Source organism: Sorex fumeus, unplaced genomic scaffold, assembly GCF_029834395.1.
Source record: "Sorex fumeus unplaced genomic scaffold, SorFum_2.1 ptg000047l, whole genome shotgun sequence".
NCBI lineage: Eukaryota > Metazoa > Chordata > Mammalia > Eulipotyphla > Soricidae > Sorex > Sorex fumeus.
The window spans coordinates 4,520,737-4,546,309 of NW_026606104.1; the positions used below are offsets into that span (position 1 = coordinate 4,520,737).

Consider the following 25,573-nt stretch of genomic DNA (forward strand, 5'->3'; position numbering starts at 1 on the left):
CGTTCCATATTTGATAGGGTTCAAATATGGTTTGAACCATGGGAACACCTACAAGGGCAATTAGAGGCTGCCCCAAAAGCCTCTATCCCTCTCGGAGAGCCTGGCAAATTACTGAGAGTATTCCGCCCGCACGGTAGAGCCTCACAAGCTATCCGTTGTGTATTCGATATGCCAAAACCAGTAATTACAATGGGTCTCATTTCCCTGACCCTGAAGGCATCACCAATATGGCAGCTTTGAATATAACTGTGACAAAAAGATTATCTTATATACTTGTTTGGAGATAAAGAGAATAAACTAAAACTACAACAATACCCAGAAAACATAATTTCTTAGATGCAATTTGGAGGGATGTGCTATGGCAAAAGGCCAGAATCAGTCTGGAGGAGGGTATAGGGTAGTGATGAAGTCATGGTAGGATGGTAAGAACTTTCTCTGAGTGAAATGAAGAACTATTGCAAGGCGTTGAGTATGCGCTAAAGTTAATTTTATGGACTCATGCTCATGCTGGGGACCCTCCAGAGAGCTAGTGCAGGGGTATTGTTTTGTTTGTTTGTTTTAGGGTTGTTGTTTGTTTCTTTTTTGTCTTCTTGGGTTACACATGGGTTGCTCAGGGGTTGCTCCTGGCTTTGCACTCAGGAATTCTGGTGGTGCTCAGAGGACCATATGAGATGCTGGGGATTAAACCGTGGGTCAACCACGTGCAAGGCAAATGCCCTAACTGCTGGACTATTGCTCCAGCCCCAAGTACAGGGGTTAAAGCACTAGCTTTGGCATACAGCTGAGGTTTGATTCCCTGAGCCACATATGGTCTGCCAAGCATTGCCAGGAGTAATCCCTGACCATAGTCGGATGAGTTGACCACTGGCAGAGAGAGAGAGAGAGAGAGAGAGAGAGAGAGAGAGAGAGAGAGAGAGAGAATGAGAGGGAAGGAGAGAGGGAGGGAGGGAGGGAGGGAGGGAGATTAGGAGGACACGGGTACAGACAGGCTGGAGGCTCAGAGCAAATCTGTGGGGAGTAATGGGGCCCCTGCATTTGCCCGGTGCAATGCTTTCCACTCTGTTTCCATACGGTTTTCATCCTGTCACAAACCCAGGGCAGGGCTGTATCAGGACATTTAGTTCCAGGTGTTTCTGCAGTGTAGGGCCGCATCCAAGGCTCCACACACATAAGGCGAAGTGGCTTACCCCTGAGTCAGCTCCCCAGCACTAGAGCCTCCCCATTCTTTTTTTGTCTTGTTTCAGGATTTTTTTGTTTGTTTGTTGGCATTGGGAGTCACACCCATTAGTGCTTAGAATTTACTCATGACTCAGTGCTTAAGGAATCACTCCTGAAAGTGCTGTGGAATAAACCAGGATCAGCCACTTGCAGGACAAGTGCCTTAAACCCTGTACTATCTCTCTGACCCTAATTTCAGTTGATTTTTTTTTTTTTGCTTTTTGGGTCACACCCGGCGATGCTCAGGGGTTACTCCTGGCTCATGCATTCAGGAATCACTCCTGGCGGTGCTCGGGGGACCATATGGGATGCTGGGAATCGAACCCGGGTCAGCCGCATGCAAGGCAAATGCCCTACCCGCTGTGCTATTGCTCCAGCCCCCTCAGTTGATCTGTTTTAATATTTGCTTTGAGGGCCACATCTGGCTCTGTGCTCAGGGGTAACTCCTGGCGGGTCCCAGGGGACTATTTTGGTGTCAGGGATCAAACCTGGGTCAGCCTTGCATAAGGCCTCTTACTTGGGCTCTGCATTCAGGGTTCTCTCTTGGCGGGATTCAGGAGACCATATGGGGTGCCAGAGACTGAACCCAGGTTGGCAGCTTGCAAGGCAAGCTCACTATCCACTGTACTATCTCTCTGGCTCCATATTGGGCTTTGAACTCATATTTTTTCCTGCTTGTCTCTGTGTCTCTTTGCTTTTTTCCCACTTTGGAGAATCCCATGTTTTATCTTGAACAGTATTTTCTCCCTCCCCTTTCACATTATTTTTTTGAGTTGTTGTTAATGGGCCACACCTGGCTGTGCTCAGGACAAACTCCTGGCTCTGCACTCAGGGACCAGTCCTGGGGGACTTGGGGGACCATATGTAGTGCCAGTGATTAAACCCAGGTGGGCCACGTGCAAGGGAAACCCCTCTACTACTAGCCCCCAATGTCCTTCTAAATAAGTTTCATTCAATAAAAATTTCTTACTTCACTAAAAATCAAAAATAAACAAAAGTGGGGCTGGAGTGATAGCACAGCAGGTGGGGCATTTGCTTTGCATGTGGCCCAACCTGGGTTCGATTCCCAGCACCCCATATGGTCCCCCGAGCACGGCCAGGAGTAATTCCTGAGTGCATGAACCAGGAGTAACCCCTGTGCATCGCTGGGTGTGACCCAAAAAGCAAAATAAATAAATAAATAAATAAACAAACAAAAGTTTCTGGAAGCACAAACCCATGTTGCATTTCTCAGGGGAAAAAGAATCACAAGTGGAAGCAGGATTTTTTTTCTTTATATTAAATTTTAATTTTATTTTAGTTAAATTAAAAAAATATATATTTATTTTCTTAGACCCGAAAGCTTTGTAACTGCTCTCACAGTGATTCAATTAATAAAATTATAAAAAATTAAAAAAATTATTTTATTTAAAGGCCCTCCCGTTGATCGTCGATTTGCTCGAGCGGGCCCAGTAACGTCTCCATTGGAGACTTTGTTGTTACTGTGTCTGGCATATCGAATACTCTCGGTAGCTTGCCGGGCTCTCCGAGAGGGGCGGAGGAATCGAACTCGGGCCGGCCATGTGGGCCGCGTGTAAGGCGAACGCCCTACCCACTGTGCTATCGCTCCAGAGCCCAGCAGTCAGAGGTCAGTCCAGATTCCAATCCAGTGGAGTCGAGTCGTGGAGGCGGCCACAGTACCCTTCCCATAGGGCCCGTGCTGTGGCTCCTCCTGCCCTTTCCTGACTTGTCCTTGCTCCTTTTCCATTATTTTTTTCTCTGGTTTTGGGGTTCAATGCTGGGTGGAAGTTGTTCTTGACAGTGCAGTGCTGAGGGCACCAGGGGAACCCAGAATCTGTGCGCAAGCCCTTAGATGTCTCTCCTGGACCCTCCTTTTCCTTGCTAAAGCCCCACTCCCACAAGCTGGGGCTCCGCTGGGGGTCACAAGAGCCTTGGCAGGGGACTATCTGGCAAAGGTCCAGGGAGGTGGTAAATAGAAGAAAGCAGAGCCCTGGGCTGCTATGGTTGGAAAGAGAGGGAAAGGGACCTTCTGGGATCCTAGGTGGGTGTCTCCATGGGAAGACTAGGAGAGGGCAGTGGGGAGGTATCAGTCACACCGCCTCTTTCTGCGCCTTCTCACACCCTGCAAAGAGCTAGGAAAGCCATGGCAGGGTCACTGAGCTGGGGCTCAACATGCAGTGTCTCATCTCTGGCACCGCCAAAACTCAGAACAGACCAAAGAACTATTGTATGACCTCAGATGGAGCGGGTATGCCCCCTCCGCCCACCCCAGAAGAAACCCCGGTAGCCACGAGCCTCCAGAAGAAAAACCCAGACATGCAGGTTCAAGGACTAAGACCCCAGGCCACATGTTGACAGACAGTGGAGACTGGCCATCCTTCCCCTCTCCCCGACTGCTTGGGGTCCCCACAAACTGCCTCTGGGTGCTATTTACGCTCAGCCTTGATCCAGAGATTTCCAAATGAATCTCAAAATGGATTAGCTCCCTACAGAGAAATTCTCGACCCCAGTCATTTACAATTTTATATGTTTTTTTTTTCTTTTTGGGTCACACGACATTGCACAGGGGTTACTCCTGGTTCATACACTCAGGAATTACTCTTGGCAGTGCTTGGGAGACCATATGGGATGCTGGGACTCGAACCCAAGTTGGCCACATGCAAGGCAAATGCCCTACCCGCTGTGCTATCCTCCAGCCCCCATTTACAATTTTATAACCCAGAAGTTATAAAACTTCCAAGAAAATTATAAAATTTTCCAAGAAGTTATAAAAATTCCAAGAGCTATGCTTGGAATATCACGTTTCACTCAAATGAGAGAAAGAATCCGGAGTTCTGACATCCGTCGACGATCAAGGATCAGGGACGCTGTCTCATTTGCCAAGGTGTCGAAAATCAGATGGGCTGGTCACGTAATGAGATTTAAAGACGACCGCTGGACTAGAGCTGTTACCGACTGGATTCCACGGGATGTCAAAAGACCGCGTGGCCGCCCACCTACCAGATGGTCAGACTTCTTCGTCAAGATCATGAACGATCGGTTTGAGGCCCTTCATGTTCCCGGAGAGAACAGATGCCATTGGGCTACACTAGCACGCGACAGGGACAAATGGAGACGTTACTGGCGCCCGCTCAAGCAAATCGACGACTAATGGGAAGTTAAGTGATTAAGTGATTAAGTGAACCCAGAAGTACTTGGCCACTTTTGTGGCTGCGTGACCTCTCATGATATTCGTAGTAAGCAACAGAAAATAAATTATCTAGCATCTGCCCCTTGCAGGAAGGCTTGAATGGTGGTGGGAAAATTCAAAATAATGATGGTAGGAAGGTGTAATGGTGGTGGGATTGGTGTTGAAATATTGAATGTAATCAGTTAATGTAAACAACCTTATGAAACTAAAATTAAAAAAAAAAAACATTGCATAACAAGCAGAGGCTCCATGGGGTGGCGCCTGCAGGCCCTGGGCTAGCTTAGATCTTTGTGCAAACACCTGAGTTGGTGCTTGATGAGCCCTGCATCAGGGCTGAGTATGCGATCTCAGGGCACTGCACCCCAGGGTGCGAGCCCCACGAAAGAGAACACCAGTGGGATCCAAGGGAGTCTGCAGCTCCTGTCCCAGCACCACAGCCAGACAGCGAACAAGTGTGTGACCTGTTTTCTGCCACCACGACAAAGGCAGGAAGGGAAGAGGAAAAAATAAAAATTCTGGGCTGGAGAGATAATATAGGGGTTAAGGTACTGGTCTTGCATGTGGCGCCCACTCATGGTCTCCTCTGAGCCCAGCCAGGAGTGAACTCTGAGTACAGAGTGAACCCTGAGTACAGAGCCCTGAGCTCCACCAGGGGTGCACTTCACTCGCCCACCCCCGCAAAGAAAAAGAGGTTATGAGTAAACTACCATACATTTTAGAATGGAAATAAGTCACATAATACAAGAAAAAAAGTCACTCGTGAAATCATGAAACCTGAGTGCTGCTGGGGCTGGAGCAATAGCACAGTGGGTAGGGCATTTGCCTTGCACCTAGTCGACCTATGTTCAATTCCCAGCATCCCATATGGTCCTCTGAGCACCGCCAGGAGTAACTCCTGAGCGCAGAGCCAGGAGTAACCCTTGTGCATTGCCGGGTGTGTACCCCCCCAAAAAAACCCAAAAAACAAAAACCCTGAGTGCTGCTTTTATACTATAATATTATATTATATATAATCACTGTCACTGTCACTGTCCTCCCGTTGTTCATTGATTTGCTCGAGCGGGCGCAGCCCAGTAACATTGTGAGACTTGTTACTGTGTTTGGCATATCTAATACGTCACCGGTAGCTTGCCAGGCTTGACCGTGTGGGCAAGATACTCTCGGTAGCTTGCCAGGCTCTCCAAGAGGGGTGGAGGAATAGAACCTGGATCGGCCGCGTGCAAGGCAAACGCCCTACCTGCTGTGCTATCGCTCCAGCCCATTATATATATTTAAGGAAAAATTAACTACATCATTCTGTGCTGGGCCAGAGAAGATTAAATGACTGAGCAGGCGCTTTGTATGCAGGAGGCCAGTGTTAGATCCAGGCCCCCCTCCCCCACCATGAGTGATCCCTGAGCACAGAGCCAGGAGTAAGCCCTGAAGCCCAGAGCACAACCTGGTGTGGTACAAACAGACTGCTTCCAAAGTAGGCAGGGTGGAGGAGGGTCCTTATTCCACATTAATATGAAAGAAAGAGGCTGACTGGAGAAGGAGGCCCTGGGGGTCATCTCCACAGCGCCTTCCAACCCCATACTTAGAGAACCCACAACTCAGGATCTTAGGGTCTCCCCCAATTAGCTGTCCTTCTGAATCTGTGCTGGTGGCCAAGGTGAGAAGCAGGGCCAGGCAAGCAAAAGCAGATTCCGCAAGCGGGCAAGGCTCTCCCACGTCCATCTCCATCCTGCCTGAAGGACCCCCAGAATTGGGGAATCATCTGCCTCCTCCTTACCCTCTGATTTGGACAGGCCAGGAGATGGCTCTCCAGGACGGCCCGCTCTGGGCTGCAGTGTGTGTGTGTGTGTGTGTGTGTGTGTGTGTGTGTGTGTGTGTGTGTGCCGCCTTCTGAGATGGCTCTCCAGAACGGCCCGCTCTGGGCTGCAGTGTGTGTTTGTGTGCGTGTGTGTGTGTTTGGTGTGTGTGTGCGTGTGTCCGTGTAGGGGTGAGAGCCGCCTTCTCTTCCTTGGACCTTCCCAGCTGGGGCAGATTGGGTTTGAGCGTTCAAACCGAGACGTCCTCCACCCGCGGCCTCTAGTGGCCACCGCGGGCAGAGGAGCGCGGCGGGGGCGGAGGGCAGAAGGGAAGAAGGGAGAAACGTCTGAGCGGAACTGGCTGCGACCCCCCCCCCAACTAAGCAGCGTGCAGGAGGGGCAGAGCCTGACTCCCTGATCGCGCCGGCTGTAGGACCCTCAGTGTCGCGCAGAGGGAAGGATCCGAGGCGCCAAGTAGTCCAAGGCGCCCTGGGCAACAAATTGTCCCTTCTAAGTCCTAGTCTCGGGAAGGTCCCCTCACTCGCAGCGCCGCAGAGAGGCCGGTGGGTGGAAGCGGGCACGTGACAGTCCCTGTCCCCAGCCGCGCCGGAGCCAGACCCTCGGCGCTTCGGGCGCCCGTTTGCGTTTCTATTTGCATCTCCTGGGCACAGCGCTGGACGTATTTCGCCGTCCAGACGCGAGTCCCGCCCCTCTTTTCAGTCCCTCCCTTCGGAGGCTTTGCCCTGCGGCCTTTGCCAACTTCGGGGCGTACCCTCCTGGCCAGTCTCGGGCCCCTTTGACCTTCGGCCCGGGTCCCCTTGCCACCTTTCGCCCGGGGCTCCTGCCCTGCCCCCCCACCCCCGCCCCGGGCAGCCGAGCCGGCCTCGAGCCCCGGGACAGCGCCGCCTGCTGGCCGGCCGCGGCGAGCGGAGGGCGGGGGGCTCGGGGCCGCGGGCGCCCGGGCGCGGAGTTTTGGAAACGTTCCCCCGAGCTTCCTGAGGCTAAATTTACCCTCCCCCGCCCCCCGGCCCTGGGGGGCGCCGAGATCCCTGCGACGATTAGCAGCGCCGCGCCGCAGCCGGCTCCCGCCCGGAGGCCCAGAATAGGCGCCGAGTTATAAATAGTGCCGCCCGCAGGTGTGGGGGGGAGTCGGCGGGAGGGGGCAACCCTGGCAGCCGCGGCCCCTTCAGGTGGGTTGGGCGGTCGCGGTGGGCGCCGGGGGGCGGCGGGGCTGCGGTCGGAGCGCCCCCGGCGGTTTCCTGGGCGGCGGGTTTTTCGAGGGAAGCGGAGGCAGCAGTGAGGGAGGGCGGGGAAGAGGTGGGCGCCCGCTCCGCTCCGCGTCCAACTCAGCGCCCCCCACCTCCAAATGGGCCCCCAGACCCCCCTGGCCCCGGATCCCGTGCCCAGCCTTCCCCGCCCCTCGGGCGGCAGCCGACTCCGCCGCTGCAGCGGGCGCACGTGGTCCCAGGTCCCGGCCTCCCTGGTACGGGGCAACACCCAGACGGGGCTCCTGCTCAGCCAGGCGGCCCGCCCCGGGCTACTGACCCACACCTCCTCCTCGGACCCGCGACCACCTACGACGGGAGTGGCCGTGTGAGGCCCCGCAGCTGCCTAACAGTCGTCCCCCCAACCCTGGCGGCGCGTGTGGCCACAGGCCCCAGGGGCCCCGTCGGGGATTTCGGGGGTGGGGGGAGTCAGCGTTTCTGGGCCGCCGCGGCCTCCGGGGCTTTGGCGCGGTGAGGGCCTGGAGATGCGGGGGATTGAGGGGGAGGCGGGAATTTCAAGTCGGGGTTCCCCCTCCGCCTTGTGAGCCAGAAAGGGAGCCGTGCGGTCCGAGGGGAATGGGAGGGAGTCTCGGAGGAGCTTCTCGGCTTTGTCAGGGCTGCCGCACTGCCCGCGGCCACCTCCCGGCCGAGGACCCGCCGACGGGACGCGCCCACCCGGGCCCCGTGCGCTTTTCTGCGCCTATGGCGCGTGCCTGGCGCCCGCCCATCTTTAGCCTCGGGAAAAGCAGCCTCTTCCCCGGCGCCAGCCGCTTTCCTGCCCCTTGAAGCAGGCCCCTCTCCGTTCCACTGGCGCTGCGGACCCAGCCGTCGGGGCGCAGGCTCGGCCCCCGCACAGCCCGGGCCAGCCGCGCGGCACTGCTGCACGAGGAAGTCCCGGCCTGGAACCCTGGTTCTGCACAGGTCCCGCGGGGCGGGAGGAAACCCGGAGCAGGGGGCTGGCCTTGGGACCCCAGGGGGCCGGGGCGGCCGAAAATCCCGGAGTGGAGTCCCCCACGCAGCAGCGCCCGGTGTGTGCCGCGGCCCCCCACTTCCCAGAGCCCCCCTGATTCCCCAGTGAGATAATGTCTGGGGTGGGGGGCTGTTTGGTTTGGCCTGGGCCCTCGGGGCGCCTCACACTTTCCGCCCCTGGCTGGGGCGCAGGGCAGCGGCCCCGAGGCTGAGTCACGGCCGGAGGGGGGGGAGGGCGGCCCAAGGCTCCGCCCCTCCCCTGAGCGGGGATCCCGGGTCAGCCCGGGTGAGGGCCGGGGCCCCCTTGGCGCCGCCCATTGTGGTCCAACAGGTTGAGCTGGTGTCCCGCGGAGCCACCTGCTGGAGAGAGAGGACGGCCCCCTGCCGAGGGGGCTGGGGAGGGGGACGACGGAGCCGGCCCGCGGGACCCGATTCCGTTGCCTTGTCGTGGGAGGGGCTTTTGGGGGTACGTAGTGCGGCAGAGGTCCATCTGGAAGCGCGGTGCCAGGCTGTCTCCCCCAGTACGCGCAACCCCTTCTCCAAATCCTAAAACTCCCTGTCCCCCTCACCACCTGAGTGTCTGAGCGGGTCCGAGTGAAGATGAGCCTCCAGAAAAAAACTCAGTTTCTCCACTTAGCAGCGGGCGCGCAAGAGGCGGGGAGCAGGGCCGCGAGCGCGCCTCCCCTCCCCCTTCGCGGCCCGGCCCCTCCCCTCCGACAATGCCAAGGCCGCAGCGGGCACCGGCTGGAGCGCACAGGCTGCTGGCCCTGGGCGCCGTGCCCTCTCCGCAGGGCGCCGCCACGCGTGGGGAAGGACGCAGGGTGCCCGCAGCCTCAACTCCCCCGTTCCCTCCGGAGGTGTGGGGGGCGTAGGCACTGGCGCGTCCCCTGCTGCCCTCCCTCCCCGGGCGCTGACCTGATTATGGCCCTCGCGGGACCCCCGACCCCACCTCAGACCCTGATTCCCTGTCTCACTCCCTCGCCTATCTCGAACCTCAGCGCCTACCCTCCCAAGGGGCTGAGCCTACAGCAGCCCGTTTAGGAGAGGGAGCCGGGCTGGGAGCGCTGTTCCCTGGCCGCGGCGGACGCTGCCCCCTCCCCCTCCCCCTCCCCCGAGCTTCAGGCCAGCCCCCGGCTCCGCCCCTTCCCTGGCCGCACGCTGGGCGGGACCCATCTTGGAATGGGCGGGTGCTCCGGCCAATGGGTGGACTGGGCGGTGGCGTGCATGGGGCGGGGCGGGCCTCGGCGGAGGGAGGGCGGGGTGGGGGCGGAGCTCCGGTTAAGGTGGACCGAGGGAGATAGGGGCGAGAGGCGAGAGAAAGCCAGAGGGAGGGGGAGCGGAGCGGCGGCAGGTGAAGGGAGAAGGAGAGAGAGGAGGCCAGAAGGAGGAAAAGAGGAGGGTGGGAAAGAACCGAGGAGTAAAAGTAAGAGCGCGGAGGAAGAGAGCGAAAAAAGGAGGGAGGGACCGGTGCGCGCTCTGCAGGGACTGGCTGGACCAAAGGGTTGAAGTTTATGTCCTTATTGGGCGGAGGGAGGGGGGCCTGGGGGGGCGGGTGAAAAACCAGGAAGTGACAGAGGGTGTTGCTAAGGATTGGGGGGGGAGTTTAGGGGGTGGCAGGGGGCGGGGGGAGGGAGGGGAGGGATGGGGGGAAAGCAAGCAGGAGGACAGGTGAGACAGCAGGACAGGTGAGGCGGGCCCGGAGGGGGGGGCGGGTGGGAGCCAGGTGAATGTGCGGTTCCCGGCGGTCGCGGGGGGGGCGGGCGTCAGGAGGAGGCCGAGGGCTGCGGAGGAGGAACCCCCCAGCAGAGAGCGGCGAGCGACTGACCGCGGCCTTCTGACCAGGACCGGAGCAGGGCCCCGAGCCCCCGGGCCTGGCGGGAGACGCGCTTCTCCCCACACCCCGTGCTCAGCAGTTCCAGCCCGCGGACCCAGCGGCGGAGAGGTGAGTGGACCCTACTTTCACCTCCCTGCCCGGGGTCCCCGAGTCTCGAGACTACTGCAGTGTCCTTCGTCCGTCCTGTGAGTGGAGTGGGACCCCCCCACCATGCCTGCAGGCCGGATAACACCCCTCCACACCTCCTTCCCTGCGCTTGCCCAGCTCCCTGCGCCTTGAAATGGATTGGAACTGGGCGCCGAGACCCAGGGCGATCGAGGCCGCCCCCCAACCCCCACCCCAGCCGCGCCGCAGGGTCCCCAGAAACTTTCTCTGCACTTCGGCGATCAGACAGACAGGCGGCTCCGGGATGGAGAGGGCGAGGCGGCGCCGTGCGCCCCCGGCCCCAGCTCCTGCGTGACTTTCGGGAAGCCCCCGAGCCGCGGGTGGAGACTCTGGAAACGCTGACGGCCTCTAACTAGGACAACGCGCCCCCCTCCCCGCCCGCGCCCCCTGGCGTGGTGGGCTGGCCCCCGGCCAGTTGCATGGGGGGTGAGGGGAGCCCAGGAGGAGCCGCGGCTCGGGGGAAAGTTACCGGCTGGACGATTTGGTTTCTGGCGCTCGCTCACTGCGCCGCGCTCTGTCGCTCGGGCGCTGGGGCTCCCCCGATCGCCTGCGAGCCGAACCTTCTGCCCACAGACCTCCCTCCCTCCCACCGGCCTCCCGTCCCGCAGCCCCTTCCCCAAGCGCGCTCCTGCCCAAGGAGCCCGGGGGCGAAGGTGGGCGACCGGGAAGAACCTCCCCGGACCCGTCCGTCCCCCCACCCTCGGCGCCGGCGCACCTGCCCTACCCAGAGTGGGGGTCGCCCCTATGGTGCCAAGGCACTGCGGGCAGAGAGCTGCCATTGAAAGGGGTGGGGGCGCCGCTCGCACTGCACTTTCCAGCTTCGTTCTCTCCTCCCACCCCACCCCGAGTCAGAGAGCGACGTGTCCGGGGCGGGGGGGGGGGGGGGAAGCTCTGGAGTGGGGGGGCCGCGTGGGCAGCGGGTTGTGCCCGGACACGTGCCTGCCCAGGCGCCCCGGCCCTGCTGGTGTTTGGAGAGAGGGCGAGTCCCCTGCCCCCCGCCCCGCACAACCCCCACGTATCAAAGGGCGGCGGAGACGTGGTGAGACCTCGGGGCGCCCTGGGTGGGTGGGGGGGCGGGGAGCCCGGTCCGGAGCAGGGGAGGGGCAGAGGCGCCGGTGCTAGCTGACCCACAGGAAGCCAGCGCTGCTGACCTAGTTTGGGACACCGGAAGTGGGTGCCGGGGAGAGGGGGGAGCCCAGCAGACTGTCCTGGCTTCCGGGCCAGGTGGAGGGCGATCTCGAGTTGACCCCCGCCCGAATGCCAGGAAGGCCCCCATTTGCAGCTGAGAGTGGGAATGCGCCCTCTGCAGCCCTTCCCGGTTTCCCAACTTCTTCCTGGACCAGGGAGACAAGGTTGATGAGGGTCCAGGGGGAGCCAGATTGGACGGGGAAGGGTTAAGGCAGAATGGGAACTCTCTGTTCCCCGAGCTGTGGGGTGGGGAAGTCCGTGGAGAATTATGGGGTTGACACCTGCTGCCCCCACCCCACACCAACTGGTTTGGTCACCCCTAGACCCGCCTGGCACCACTGGGAGAGCTGCCATGGAGTGGGCTCTAGCCAGGGAGGGCAGAAGGGGCATATTTGTGCCTGAGATTGAAGAGTGGCTCATGTTCCTCCTTTGTGGTGACTGGGGACAAGGACAGGGGGCTCCCCCCGGAGCAGCTGATGAAACAAGAAGAAACCTCTGTCAGTGCCTCCTGTCCCTGGCCCCCGGGACCCCAGCTCCCCCAGCGTGCCTCTGTTACATGGTTGCTGTGGGCACCACGCAGCCTGCAGGCACCCCCAGACACTGTCCCCTCCCCTGGGTACCACCCCCCCCAGCGTTAGCCCAGGGGTCAGGAAGGGGTTAATCCCACCACCGAGGGCTCTAGGGAAGAGGCTGATGCCCACTCCCCTCAGGTGTGAGGAGAGAGACCTGCCCAGGTAGGGCCCTGCATGGACCCCACATCAAGACAGGTGCTACCCACCTCTTTCCTTCCCCATGCTGCCCCCTGGCACCCAGGGCCCCCAGCTCCTCCTTGGCCTGGTGCCCTCCCGGGGAGGGTGCGGCGGGCAGCGGGGGCTGGGCTAACAATGCACCATCGGGCCCTTTGTGTGCTTGCACTTGGCACCCTGGGGAAGGGTGGGGGAGGGGGCGGCCATGGGGGGCGGAGTGCCTCTGGGGTGGGGACACGAAGGCCTGGGGAGAGGCAGAGAGGAGAGGCAGGTGGGGAGAGGAGGGGAGAAGTAGGTCAGAAGGGGTGCTGTGCCCCATTCTCAGGCCAGGCCGAGTGCTGCAGCCCCTGCCCCTATGGCTGTGCAGATGGCATCCCAGCTGCAGCACACAGCCTGGCACTGGGCATCTGGGGGCAGCAGTCACGGCCCAGGGGCTGCACCGGTGGAGGAGGCCTGTCCTGACACTGCCCCATTCTCGGGTCTCAGAGACCCGGGCCTGGTGCCAGGTCGGGGCTTCAGGATGGGTAGTAAGTGGGCACCAGGCTAGGCTGTGCCTTCCGATGCAGCCTCTGGGCCTGCTCAGGGCCTCCCGGTCTGGCCTGCGGCTCCCCTGACTCGCGGAGGCTGCTTTGCCACCAGGCCCTGGGCCCTTGCCGGTTTGGGCCTAGGGCTGGAGAGGAGGGTGGGGGAGGAAGGAGGGGACAGGCTGACGGATAGGACCCTGGCATGGGGTGTGCCTGCCCTGGCCTCTTCCCCCTCCTTCTGCTGAGTAAACTCGTGAGTAAACTTGACGTTTTGCCCGGACAGTTTGAAGTTGCCTCGCCGCGCCCCCCCCCCCCCCCCACCAGTCCTGCCAACACACCGGCCAGGCGCCAAGGCGGGCCTGGGGGACTGGGGGGAAGGGGATCGAGCTACTGTCCTCTGCCATTGAGGGCTTGTGAGGGGCAAGGGGGACCCCACCCAGCCAGTGAGAGCCAGGCCCGGCAGGAGTCTTGGCCGGGACCGAGAAGCATCTGTCCCAGGGGAAGTGGCCTCAAAACACTGCCTCTGCCCACTTCTGACCTCCACCCCCAGTTGGGAAAGGCATCCAGCTGCCATCTGGCCCCTGGGTTGCCACCTTGAGTGTTCACAGGCCCCCGACACGTGGGAAAGCCAGATCAGCGCAGTTTCCCCTAAAGACCAAAGAGGCCTTCCTGATTGTGTCTGGGGGTGAGGGGTGGGAGGGAGGTCCTGGCGTCTTACCCCTCTTAGCCGGCCTCTCCCAGCCGTGGCCCCTGCCCTGGACAGAGAGCAGGCTTCCTAGACCCGCCATCATCTTTACCCAGCAGACTGACCCTGACCCCCTTAGCCCTTCACCCTGCCTGCCTGCCTGCCTGCCGGGCACCTCGTTTGCCCTCAGTCCCCAGGCCAAATACCTGTGCCTGGGGCCAGGAGGGGAGCCACGATCCCCGCAGAGACCTGCCGGCTGTGACTTGGCATCCCTGCTAGCTCCTGTGCCTCCCGAGGCCCCCAGCATCAGGGACAAGGCCTTCCCGGTCCTCGCCCGGCCTCCCAGGGGGCTCCCCCAGGCCCTTGCTTTCAACCTCATGTCTCTGGCTTCAGTTTCCTTCCTGTTTCCACCCACCCCCCCAACACCCCCACCCATATGCCCCTTTCAACAGACATCCTCCCCGCCTTCCTTCCTCCTTTCTTCCCCTTTGCCGGGGACTGGGGGTCCTCTCCTCTAAGCCCCATCCTCCTGGAGATGCCAGCCAGGCAGTCAGCTCTGCTCTCCCTACCCCAACCCGGCTACGAGGCTCTGGGACAGAGGCGCGCATGGACCTCCTCCAGGGAACTACAACTCCCAAGGTACCGACGGCTCCTCTGGTGCATACTGGGAGTTGTAGTCCTGGATCTCTTGGTTGAGTTTGGAGTTGCTTCTGGGCCAGAGTTAAAGCCAGGCTCGGTGTGGACTAGAACGGGGGTGCCCTCTGCATCCCCTAACCTCATTCTCGCCATCCTGCTCCCACGTGACATATGCCCATGGTTGGCATCCGTCTCCCCTGCTGAGACATGCTATCCACTCTCACCTTCGGGCCCCACCCAGGAGATGCCCACACCCTGCCCCTCTGCCCCGGCAGGGGCGCCACGAAGGGCTGTGAACTCCCTCCCTGCCCCCTGCCCTCTAGGCTGGTTCCCTCCCTTTATGAGGATCAAAGGGCAGAGAGCGGCCCCACCCCACTCCCTTGCAGGCTGCGGGCACCGGGGCTCTCAGGAATTGCGGGGACTTTGGTGCCCAGGCGTCTGCTCGGGCAGGGGCAATGCTGGGAGGCTGGCTGGCGCCTGGTGGCAGGGAGCAACACTGGCCCCACCTCTGGACGTGGAGTCTGCAGTCAGCACCGCATCAGCAGCCCTGAGCGCCACGGGTAGGTCCCCGCGCTTGGGGACAGGGTCTTGGGCCCGGGCCTGGCCCACTGGCACTGAGGCATAGGGTGACCCTCCCCCCCCAGGCCCATAGTTGGCATGGGGTGCTGGGAGCAGGGGGTGGGAGGGAGAGGAGGGCAGGACTGCCAGCATCCTGGTGGGTAGGTGCCAACCGGGCCGGGAGCTGGTGAGGGGCAGCAGGCCAGCAGCACAGTGCCAGCAGCTGTTGGGGGGAAAGGGGAGGGGAGAGTTTAGGGGACATTTCTGCGGCCCCCTTGCAGCCCCACAGGACTGGAATGTTCTACTGCCTGGGAGCCACCAGGGCAGCCCCGGCGGCAGGTCTCGGAGACCCCAGGAGCTATCCGCGTGGCACTTCGCGGCCCACCCGTCTCTGGGCTGTCTCTGGGCTCAGCGCCCTCCTGAGTTGCCCCTCGGGCCCAGGCGGGTCCCACCCAACCGGCCAGGGTGGCAGCGGCTTGCGCAAGGGGTGGGGCTCGGCGCTTCCCAGCAGATGCCCCCTCCCGCCTCCTTCCTCTTTCGGTGCCCACAGCTCCCCCATCGTGCGCCCCCTCAGGCCCACTCGGTCCCCCTGATGCCCCTGGCCATTGGGGGCTGGCACCAGTGCTGCCCCCTGGCCTGGTTGGCAGGGTCTGGCGCCCAGGCAGGGAACTGTGGTATGTGAGTGGGTTTGGGGTGAGGCTCGGGGAGGGCGGGGTACTGCCTTGCCCAGCCCCTGAGGGCCCCAGCCCAGTACAGGGTGGGGAAGATTCGGCCAGCTCCCAGGGGGACTAAAGGCCCGGCTGGGGTCCCCTGCCAGTCCTAGGGCCCTTCAGGGCTGGGACCTGGGCACCTGTCACCCCACTGGGCACCAGGGGTGGAGCCCCTCCTCCCTGAGGCCACCTAGCCTCCTGGCCTCCCCGCCCTTCTTCCTTCTCCAGGTCCCACCTCCAGCGCCTCTCCCGAGCTCCTCCTCACCTCTGTCCTCCTGGACTGCCCCTGGCGTCCCTCGCCTACCGCTCACCTTTCCCCCGTGGACCCAGGCAGAGCGGGGGTGGGCACACGGGGCTGCGGGCCCCACAGGCAGAGACTCCAGGCCCTCTCCCACGCTGCCAGCCAGGGTAACCCCTCCCTCCAAGCTGGGGGGAGGGGGACAGAACCCAGAGGGTTAAGGCTGCAGGGGGAGGGGCTGGGCCAGGTCGTGGGCGGCCCCTTTGAAGGAGGGAGCAGGAGCGGGGAACAGCCACCCTGCCTACCCCCAGCCCGGCCCTCCCCCACCCTCCCAACCTGTTCCCCCCCCAGGGGACAAGAGGAGTCTCTGCAAGGCCCCTCTGCGCGCTCACACTCAGGTGAGTAGGCTGCTGCCCTGCCCCGAGGTCAGGCCCTGGGGGAGAGCTGGAACCGGCCAAGGGTCAGGCAGGAAGCAGAGAGGGTCCGGCTGGTGGGCTCAGGAGCCCAGGGTCTGAGGCAGCCTCAGGAGGCCAGGAGGGCCGAGAGATCTCTGGGCCAGGACAGGAGGCCGGACAGGCTGGCAGGGAGCCGGGCTCTGGGGACCGGGCTGGGGTGTCCTCTGGGGCTGGGGGGCTCAGGTTTCTCCTGGTGGCTTGGCGGGTGTGGGGTTACCAGCCGGCTCGGTTACCCAGCCCCAGACGCTAAAGCTGGGGGAGGGGGTGGGCACCGGGCAGACCCTGGCACCTTGTGCGCCTCCTCAAGCCCTAGGGGGAGCAGGCCCTGCTGGGAACCCATCCATGTGCATGGTCCACGGTCGGTCGGCCCCAGTGGGCATGGGGCTGGCTGGGGGTGGAGGGTTCGGCCGCTCCACCTGGAAACTCTTCGCAGGCTGAGAGGCCTAGCTGTCCCCCTCACCCCACCGCACATCCGCTTACTGTACCCCTCTCACCCTCCCCACTCATCTTCACCTCCTGCTTTATCTAGAAGGGGGCCATGAGTACCCAGGTGGCACCATCAAGGCCAGACGGAGTCTTGGAGAAAGGCCTGGCCCCTCGATCGAACGCCCAGGGTGGAGGGGGGGCCCCCTCTGCCCACCCGCCTGCTGGGGAGAAGAGACAGAATCTCGGAATCTCGGGGCAGGGGAAGTAGGAGAAGCTGAGGGAGAGAACCGAAAAGGGAAAGGAGGAAGGCGCGGGCAGGGATGGGTCCCAGGAGGCGGCGGACAGGGCTGTGGAGGGAAGGGCCATGAAGGATGAGGTGAAGGATGAGGCGGGCGGAGGGGACAGCCGGGCTCCGAAAGACAGAGACCAAGGGAAGAGGCCCGGAGTGGAGAGGAGCCGATGGGCGGGGGTCCCCCAGACAGGGGGTGCGGAAACAGGGAGCTGCCCCCATCCCTTCCTCCGCCATCTTTCCTCTCCCTGCTGTCGCCCCTGGTGTGCTGGAGGGTCGGGGGCTCTCAAGGGAAGAGGGTGGGGGAGCACAGAGGTGCCCCTCACCTCGGGAGTCCCCACCCCAGGAATTGGGGATTGGAGGGAGGAAAGGCTTAACCCCCACGGCTCCTGGAAGCGGCCGGCTCCCCCATCCTTCCCCCTTCGCGGCTTGCGGTCTCCCTTCCCCGCCTTGGCCCCCAGGAAGTGTGAGTGCTGGGGGCGGTGAGGTTCAGGGGAAGCGGCACGTGGGGGTGGGGAGCGTGTGCGCCGACCTGGGGGGGCGCTGAGAGACTTGCAGGGGAGGCTGCGGCCACCTCGGGCTCCCCGGGCACCCCGGGGCACAGGGCCTCTCCTTGGAAGCCTTCCAGCTCTCGAGGGGCCGCACCCCAGCCCTCCAACCCGCCTTCCCAACGGGCAGTCCAGATGGCTGCAGCGCCAGGGGTGGGCGAAGCTGGGGCGCAAGGATTCCTGGGTCCCCGAGGACTTTGGACTGGCCGCCCCATTTCCCCACCCCCTGGTCCAGCCACAGGCCAAAGCCCAGGCTTCGTGCAAACTTAGCTCCAAAAAAACAGGAAGAGAACCTGAGGCTCGAGTTGGGGTGTGGGGGGGGGAGAGGAGAAAGAAGAGGGAGGGGTAGCGTGCCCGGCTCTCCATCACCCCGGCAGGAGGGTCTCAGGGCCTGTCCTCACCCTCGCTCCTCATCCTCACCCTCCCTCACCCCAGCACCTGCACCTGGACAGATCCTGCGCCCCCCCCCACTACAGCCTGGCGGGTGGGGGGGGTGCCCAGGAGTCCTGGGGGGGTTCTGGGCGCCTGTGTCTCAGGCCCATATCTATTTTCTCCGTCGCTAATCCCGGTTCCGCCTGCTGCCCCCCACACTAAGCCTCACTCCCCTAATCCCCAGGGTGTGGGGAAGGGGGGCCAGCCTTCCTCAGCTGCCTGTTCCCCGCGGCTCCAGCCCAGAGCTTGCCGGACACTGCCCGAGGTCAGTGCTGCAGCACCGCCTCTCCCGGCCGCTCCCGGCAGGCCCGCTTTCACCTTTGGGTTTCTTGGGGATGGACACACCCTGGCAGGTGCCCTTGGGCACTGAGGGGTAGGCGATAAGGGCTCCCACCTTTGCCCCCTCCCACCTCTCACCCCCTGTCTCCCCCCGCCCCCCCCACGCCAGAGATGGGCCAGGCTTGACTCAGGGCCCAGTTTCCAGAGAGCTGCCCACCTGCTCGGCCGGTCTAGCAGGCCAGGCAGTGAGGGGAGCCTGGGGGGAGTGGGGCGGGGCCCCCGGTTCTTCCCCCTACCAGGCAAACAGACCTCACCTGGCTCTTCCCTGGCACCACCGCCCCCCCCCCCCACCACTACCACACACCCATGCCCACAGGTCTTAGCAAGAGGGGGCATGCCAGGCTGGGTGGGGAGGATGGGCCGCTCTCATGGGGCGTTGGGGGGCTGGGCCCTCTGGGGTGCAGAGGTGGGAAGGGTGCCTGAGGTGGGGTGGGCATCCTGGCACCAGGGCCCCACCCTGGCAGAAAGAAGGGGGAGGCGCCCACCCCACCCATCCCTCCCAGATAATGGGACTAGGAGTGCCCCCTTGGCCTGCTTGGCACCCGCATAGCTCCAGGTGGCACCGACGTTGGCCTGGGTGCCAGAGCCCTGGATAAGGACGGAGGGAGTTTCCGAGAAGCCAGGGGCCGAGCGCAGGAAGGCCCTTCCCTTCCTCCACGGCCTCTGCCTCTCCCCTTCTTCCTCAGCACCTCTCACCCTGGGGCATCCAGAGTGGGGCCTCAGGGGTTAAACACCCACCCTAGCAGAGCCCAGTGCTCAGTGCTGAGAATCAGCCCGAGCCTGTGACCTGACAGCAGGGTCAGCCAATCAGCGCCCCCGCCACACCAGGTTGCCAGGGAGACTGGCCCTGGGGTGGGAGAAGGGAGGCGGGCTTAGCAGCAGGAATGGGTGGGGTGGGGAGGGAAGGAGCCAGAAGGCTGGGCAAGCCACGTGCCTGTGGTGCCCAGCGCTGGGCCAATGGACTTTGAGGACAGCCCCACCCATCCCCCCAGAGGGACAGGAGGGACAGGATCCACTCGGCCCAGGAGGGTGCCGCTGCTGGGTAGCCCACTGCTCCTTGCTTGCTCCTAAGTCCTGAGGCCTCCGCAGCTGGTGGAGTACAGGCTGGGGGCCCCGGGGAGAAGAGAGGCCCTGATATCTCTGTGGCCAGGGAGACTCCCTGCTACCCTGTACGTGGGGCTTCCTCGGTAGACAGCCGCCGTACATGGGGCTTCACTCAAGGACTTCCGGGCGGGAGTCCTGCATTGCAGTGCCAGTGACAGGCAGACACTGCAGTTCTGTGTCATACAGAAGGAATATGTGGCTCTTGATTCCCCCATCCCCCCAATTCCCCCGCCCCCCCCAAAAAAAAAGAAAACCAACTATCCTTTCCCCACCCATGGCCAGGGCCAAGCTGAGCAGCTGGCCCTGGCAGCGGCCGGGAGAATGTCAGCAGGACTGGCGTGCCCTGGGGATCATCTGGGTCAGCCTTTAGCATCGTAGATGAGGAAACAGGCCTCCTCGGGAAAGGAAGTGACTTGTCCAAGGTCACGCAGCTCCCGTGGGGGTGTGGGAGGGAGGGGGCAGACTCGTCTCTGGCTGGTTCTGGGCCATCTGTGTTGGAAATGTGTCCCAGGCCAGACTGCTGGTGGCCCCCATGTGTGCCAGGCAGTGGGCCATACGTAGGCTCTGGCTGGGAGGCAGGTGGCCGATCCCCACGTTAGTGGTGCAGAGATTAAATAACTCCTTTGAGGTCACAGCACTCATCAGCCAGGGTAAGAATTCAAGCTCAGGGCTGGCTCTCTGCGCCCCAAGTCTGTCTCCAGTGGCTTCAGGCTGCCAAAGGCTGGGACTTGGACCCACGGAGCCCTCATGGCCTCCACTCCCACCTTGTCTCCCAGCAATCTCCACCCCCCCCCCCCCAGTACCCCTGAGGAAAGGGAAGCACGGAGAGAAATGACTTGTCCAAGGTCATTCCGTGAGATAGCACTGCAGCCAGGACTGAGCCCAGCTCCCTGGCTCGCTGGCTCCCAGACTCAGCTCACTCCTTCCCCCTTCCCCCACCCCCCAGCCTTGGGATCGCTGGCAGAACCCAGCCTCCAGGTCCGTGCCCAGGGCGCCTGTGCCTGAGGCCTTCTGGAGAGGGGGGCATGGGGAGGGGGAGGTGCTGTGGGGGGAGGTGCGGGACTGGAACTTGGCCTATTGGCAGGGGGGAGGGGGCGGGCCCGATGCTTATCTGTGCGGGCCGGAAGCACCCGCGCCAGCGACACCCCTTAGAAGGGTGGCTGCTCCTTGGCCCCCATGGGGGAGGGGAGGATGTGGGGGGGAGGGATGCTGGGAGCCGTATTTCCCTTTTGGCCTCTTGAAGGGGGAGATCTAGAAGGAGAGATGAACTTTTGCAGTGCAGGGGTGAGGCGGGAGGAGAAAGAAAAGGAAGAGGGTGGGTGCGGGAAGCCACCTCTTGTTTGCTTAGTATCTTAGAGCGTCCACTGGAAGGGATGGACACTCTAGGGAAGGCCTTGGACAAAGCCTGGCCTGGCCATTCTGCCAAGCCTGGAGCCATCCCTGGGCCAGGGTGCTCAGAGCATGCCCTTGGCCGAGGGGGGAGCAGGGTCCTGCGCAGAACGTCTGCCCCGCTGTGCCGGTGACTCAGGCCCACTCCCGAGCCGCCCCAGCCCTGGGGCCGAGCAAGCATCCTCTTGCCTGGCCTCATGCTTCATCCCGGGCCGGGATAGTGGGTGAGAGGGCCAGAAAGCTGGGGCGCCTTCCCTCAGAGGCCCAACAGCAACCTGTGATGGGGTCCGAACCCCGTTTGTGCTGACTTCATTAAGAAAAGCCACCTGGCCTATCTGTGCCTCGGACTCCTTGTCTGTGGAAGGGCTAAGGATCCCTCCCGGCTGCAGAGCTCAGCCCCTGTGGCTTAGTCCCCTGCACCGTGGGGTGTGGCCCCAAAGTCAGACCACCAAAGGAAAAAAACCCATCATTCCACAAGGTTCTGTGTTTTTGTTGTGCTTTGGTTTGGGGGCCACACCCAGCAGTGCTCAGGACTTAACTCCCTGTGAGGATCACTCCTGGTGGGGCTCTAGGGCCAGATGTGCTGCAGGGAATTAAACGGGGCTGCAAGTCGAGCGATCGCCTTCCCGGCTGTCCTATCTCTTCAGCCCACCTCAGAGGGTTCTGGAAGGTCAAATGGGCACTTGGGGCTTGGGTGAGGCCCTGGCTCCGAGGAACTCCCCAGCAGCAGCCAGGCGCTCCTCACCACCTCTCTCCTCGGCTCTGCAGGGGAACATGGGGAGCCCGGAGGATGACCTGATTGGGATCCCATTCCCGGACCACAGCAGTGAGCTCCTGAGCTGCCTCAACGAGCAGCGCCAGCTGGGCCACCTGTGCGACCTCACCATCCGGACGCAGGGCCTGGAGTACCGCACACACCGCGCCGTGCTGGCTGCCTGCAGCCACTACTTCAAGAAGCTGTTCACCGAGGGCGGCGGCGGCGGGGCGGGCGCGGGGCCGGGCGGCGGGGGCCCGGCGGCGGTGGGCGCCGGCGCGGGCGTGTGCGAGCTGGACTTCGTGGGGCCCGAGGCCCTGGGGGCGCTGCTCGAGTTCGCCTACACGGCCACGCTGACCACCAGCAGCGCCAACATGCCGGCCGTGCTGCAGGCGGCGCAGCTGCTGGAGATCCCGTGCGTCATCGCCGCGTGCATGGAGATCCTGCAGGGCAGCGGCCTGGAAGCCCCCAGCCCCGACGAGGACGACTGTGAGCGCGCCCGCCAGTACCTGGAGGCCTTTGCCACCGCCGCCACCGTCTCAGCAGTGCCCAACGGCGAGGACAGTCCCCCGCAGGCGCCGCTCCCGCCGCCCCCGCAGCCACCCCCTCGGTCTGTCCCGCGTCGCAGCCGCAAGCCCCGGAAAGCTTTCCTGCAGACCAAGGGGGCCCGGGCCAACCACCTGGTGCCCGAGGTGCCCGCCGTGCCCGCCCACACCTTGACCTACGAGGAGGAGGAGGGAGCCGGCCGAGTGGGCAGCAGCGGGGGCAGCGGGCTGGGGGACAGCTACAGCCCCCCCATGGAGACGGCCTCCCCCTCCGAGGGGCCCCTGAGCTACGAGCCCTACGAAGGCGAAGAGGAGGAGGAGGAGCTGGTGTACCCTGGCGCCTATGGGCTGGCGCCGGGCGGCGGGCCCCCGCTGTCCCCGGAGGAGCTGGGTTCGGACGAGGATGCCATCGACCCCGACCTGATGGCCTACCTCAGCTCCCTGCACCAGGACGCCCTGGCGCCCGGCCTGGACGGCCAAGACAAGCTGGTGCGCAAGCGGCGCTCGCAGATGCCCCAGGAGTGTCCCGTGTGCCACAAGATCATCCACGGGGCCGGCAAACTGCCCCGCCACATGAGGACCCACACGGGCGAGAAGCCCTTCGCCTGCGACGTCTGCGGCGTCAGGTTCACTCGGTGAGTAGGGGGCGCGGGGCGCCGTGACAGCGTGAGTCCAAGGGACTGGCGGGCATCCGTGGGGGCTTGCCCCGCGCGCAGCCAACCTGCATCTGTCCCGGCACCGTGGCTGGTCGGTCCCCTGCTCACCTCTGGGTGGGGCCCCCAAACCACTAGAAAAACAGCCCCAGGGAAGGCGGGAGGGAGGGAGGCAGGAGTGGGGCCGGCTGGGGGGGGGTGCCTTCCCTAACGCGCCCCCTGCCCCCCACCCCCTTGTGCCAGGAACGACAAGCTGAAGATCCACATGCGGAAGCATACCGGGGAGCGCCCCTACTCCTGCCCGCACTGCCCGGCCCGCTTCCTGCACAGCTACGACCTCAAGAACCACATGCACCTGCACACGGGCGACCGGCCCTACGAGTGCCACCTGTGCCACAAGGCTTTCGCCAAGGAGGACCACCTGCAGCGCCACCTCAAAGGCCAGAACTGCCTGGAAGTGCGCACGCGGAGGCGCCGCAAGGACGATGCGCCGCCCCACTACCCGCCGCCCGCTGCCGCCGCCGCCCTGCCCCCCGCCGGCCTCGACCTCTCCAACGGCCACCTGGACACCTTCCGCCTCTCTTTGGCGCGACTCTGGGAGCAGTCAGCGCAGTCAGCCGGGCCCCCGATCTCCACTCCCGGGCCCCCCGACGAGGAGGAGGAGGAGGGGCCGCCCACCACGCCGCAGGCCGAAGGGGCCATGGAGTCCTCTTAGAGGGGGCGCAGGCCAGGCCGGAGGAGCACGGGCTCCGGGCCCGCACGCCAAGCAGTGGGGGCACACGCGGGACGCGGGGGGAGGGCAGGGGCCGGAGCGGGTGTCCGCGGGCCTCCTGGGCGCAGCTTCCAGGCGAGGGAGGTCTTGAGCGAGCTAGGGCTCGGTTGGTTCCCGGGGCAGGGTGGCGTCCCCGGGAGCAGTACAGCAGATACTCGGTCCATATTCCCGCCCGCCCGGGTCTAAGGTGGGCGCCCCGCCCCCGTCCTCCGCTGCTGCTGGGGGTAGAAGCAATAATGTATTTCTGATTCGTGGGGTTCTTCGGCTATGCGGGTTTCCAGGGGCTGGGAGCGGCTTGGGACCAAAGCCCGGCCCCGCCCCCACGCCCCCTGGGGTTCGGGGCCGCGAAGGGGGCGAGGCCGCCCCTCCCCTCCAGACCCTCCCCCCTGGTTTCTGTTCCCTTTTCCTGCCCGTGAATTATGCAAACGGGGGGCGTCCGCGGGGCCGCCGGGTGGGAGCGCGGCGGGCCCCGCGGGCCGCCCTCCGCCCTGCCGGGGCGCTGAGTCATGGGGTCCCGGGGCAGAGGGGGCGGGCTGGCCTGATTGGCCCGCCCGGCCCCGGGGGCAGCGGGGCCCCGCCCAGGGGAGCGCGCGGCCCGGCTGGCTTCTCCTCCCCTCCCGTCCCCGAGTCCCCGGGCAGGGAATGTCTTGTTCCCGCCGCTCCCTCCCCGGGGCCAGAGGGCAGGGCGGGCCGGCGTCCTCCCCGCCCAGGTGCGAGCCGGAGCCGGAGCCGGAGCCGCGCCGCCGCGGCCGCCCCTGACTCACGCCGCCCCCAGGCGCGCGCGGGGGGCGGGGGGGGCGGGCGGGGAGCGCGCCGGCGACACCTGGCGCCACCTGGCGGCCGCGCCGCACCCGCGCGCCCTCGCTCCCCGCCTCGGGTCGGATCCCGCGGGCCCCCCAGCCCCCCGCCCCCGCTCCCGCTCTGTACATAGCCTCCTCTGGTCTCGTCGAAATCTAGTTTCCGATTTTTAACTACCCGATTCTGCTGCGGGCGGGGGTGTCTCCCTCCCCTTCCTCGCTGGGTGCTGGACCCCCCCTCCCCAACCCCGCCCCAAGCGGCCTGGGCTCCGCCTTGCACTATTCACCCTCCCGGCCTGGGGGCTCCTCCCCCTCCTCTACTGGAGGTTCAGGGGCCCGGTGCTCGCCCTCCCTGCACCCCCATGCCCATTTGCACAGCTGCCCAGATACCCCCAATAGTGGGGGGGTCACAGGGAGGGGGTAGTGGGACCAGTCCCCGTATCTATTTAAAAAATGATGATGTAATATATTGGTTGGGGTAGGGGGGGCGCGGGTTGCCCTGGGCCTCATCTTAGCATTTCAGGGGATAGTGAAGCCCGGGGCTGGGGAGGCCTGGGGCCTAGCTCCAGGATTGAGGACAAATGTGCTCTCCCTCCCCCTGCGGCTTCTCCACTCAGTGCCTTAGGGGGGGCATTCCCCCCTCCTCCTGTTCCTTCCCTGCCCCCTACCCTGGTGTAAGCGACAGGAAGAAATAATAATAATTTAAGATTCAGCCTCGTGTCCACCTTGCGTTCCTTTATTTTGGAGTTGGGGTGGGGAGGGGGGCGTACTGGGCAACAGCGTGTGGTGTGGTTCTGAAGAAGGCTGGAGCGGTCAGCAATGGAGCTGAGGGGCGGCCTGGGCTTCCTCTGCCAGGATCTCACCTACTCGTCCTGGTCACTGGTGAGGAGAGGAAGAGGGCGTTCACGCACATGCACACGCACACGCACCCGTAGACAAACACACACGCACCCGCACACAAACACCCGCGGGCGCGCACACACGCAGCTCCAGCCGCCCTGAGTGAGGCTGACGCTAAGACCCCAGGGAGCTATGACTTGCCCGAGGTTACGGGGTTCGCAAGGACAGAGGCTGGCATGACCTCAGTGTTGCCGGGGGACAGTCCAGGGATCGCGGCGCTCGCCTTGCACATGACCCTGACCTGGGTTTGCTCCTGCAGCACCACGGGAGCAACCCCCGAGCACAGACCCCGGGGTCGCTGCCAAACAGTGCCCAGTGTGACCCTGCACAAGGTCCACGCAGTCCTCGTTGGCCACCCAGCTTTGCCTTTTTCTTTCTTTCTTTTTTTTCTTTTCGGGCCACATCTGGCAGTGCTCAGAACTTATTCTTGGCTCTGTGCTCAGGAATCATTCCT

The 25,573-nt window shown here is 63.5% G+C and overlaps 1 protein-coding gene across 1 annotated transcript; it reads left to right on the plus strand.

The window, feature by feature from the left end:
- The first annotated feature begins 9,732 nt into the window (after window positions 1-9,732).
- On the plus strand, window positions 9,733-24,931 carry ZBTB7B (zinc finger and BTB domain containing 7B). The gene is made up of 4 exons (XM_056123790.1): window positions 9,733-9,855; window positions 10,275-10,374; window positions 21,467-22,632; window positions 22,894-24,931. Exons 3-4 carry the CDS (start codon window positions 21,473-21,475, stop codon window positions 23,363-23,365), a joined length of 1,632 nt encoding a protein of 543 aa, XP_055979765.1. The 5' UTR covers window positions 9,733-9,855; window positions 10,275-10,374; window positions 21,467-21,472; the 3' UTR covers window positions 23,366-24,931.
- The last annotated feature ends 642 nt before the right edge of the window (window positions 24,932-25,573 follow it).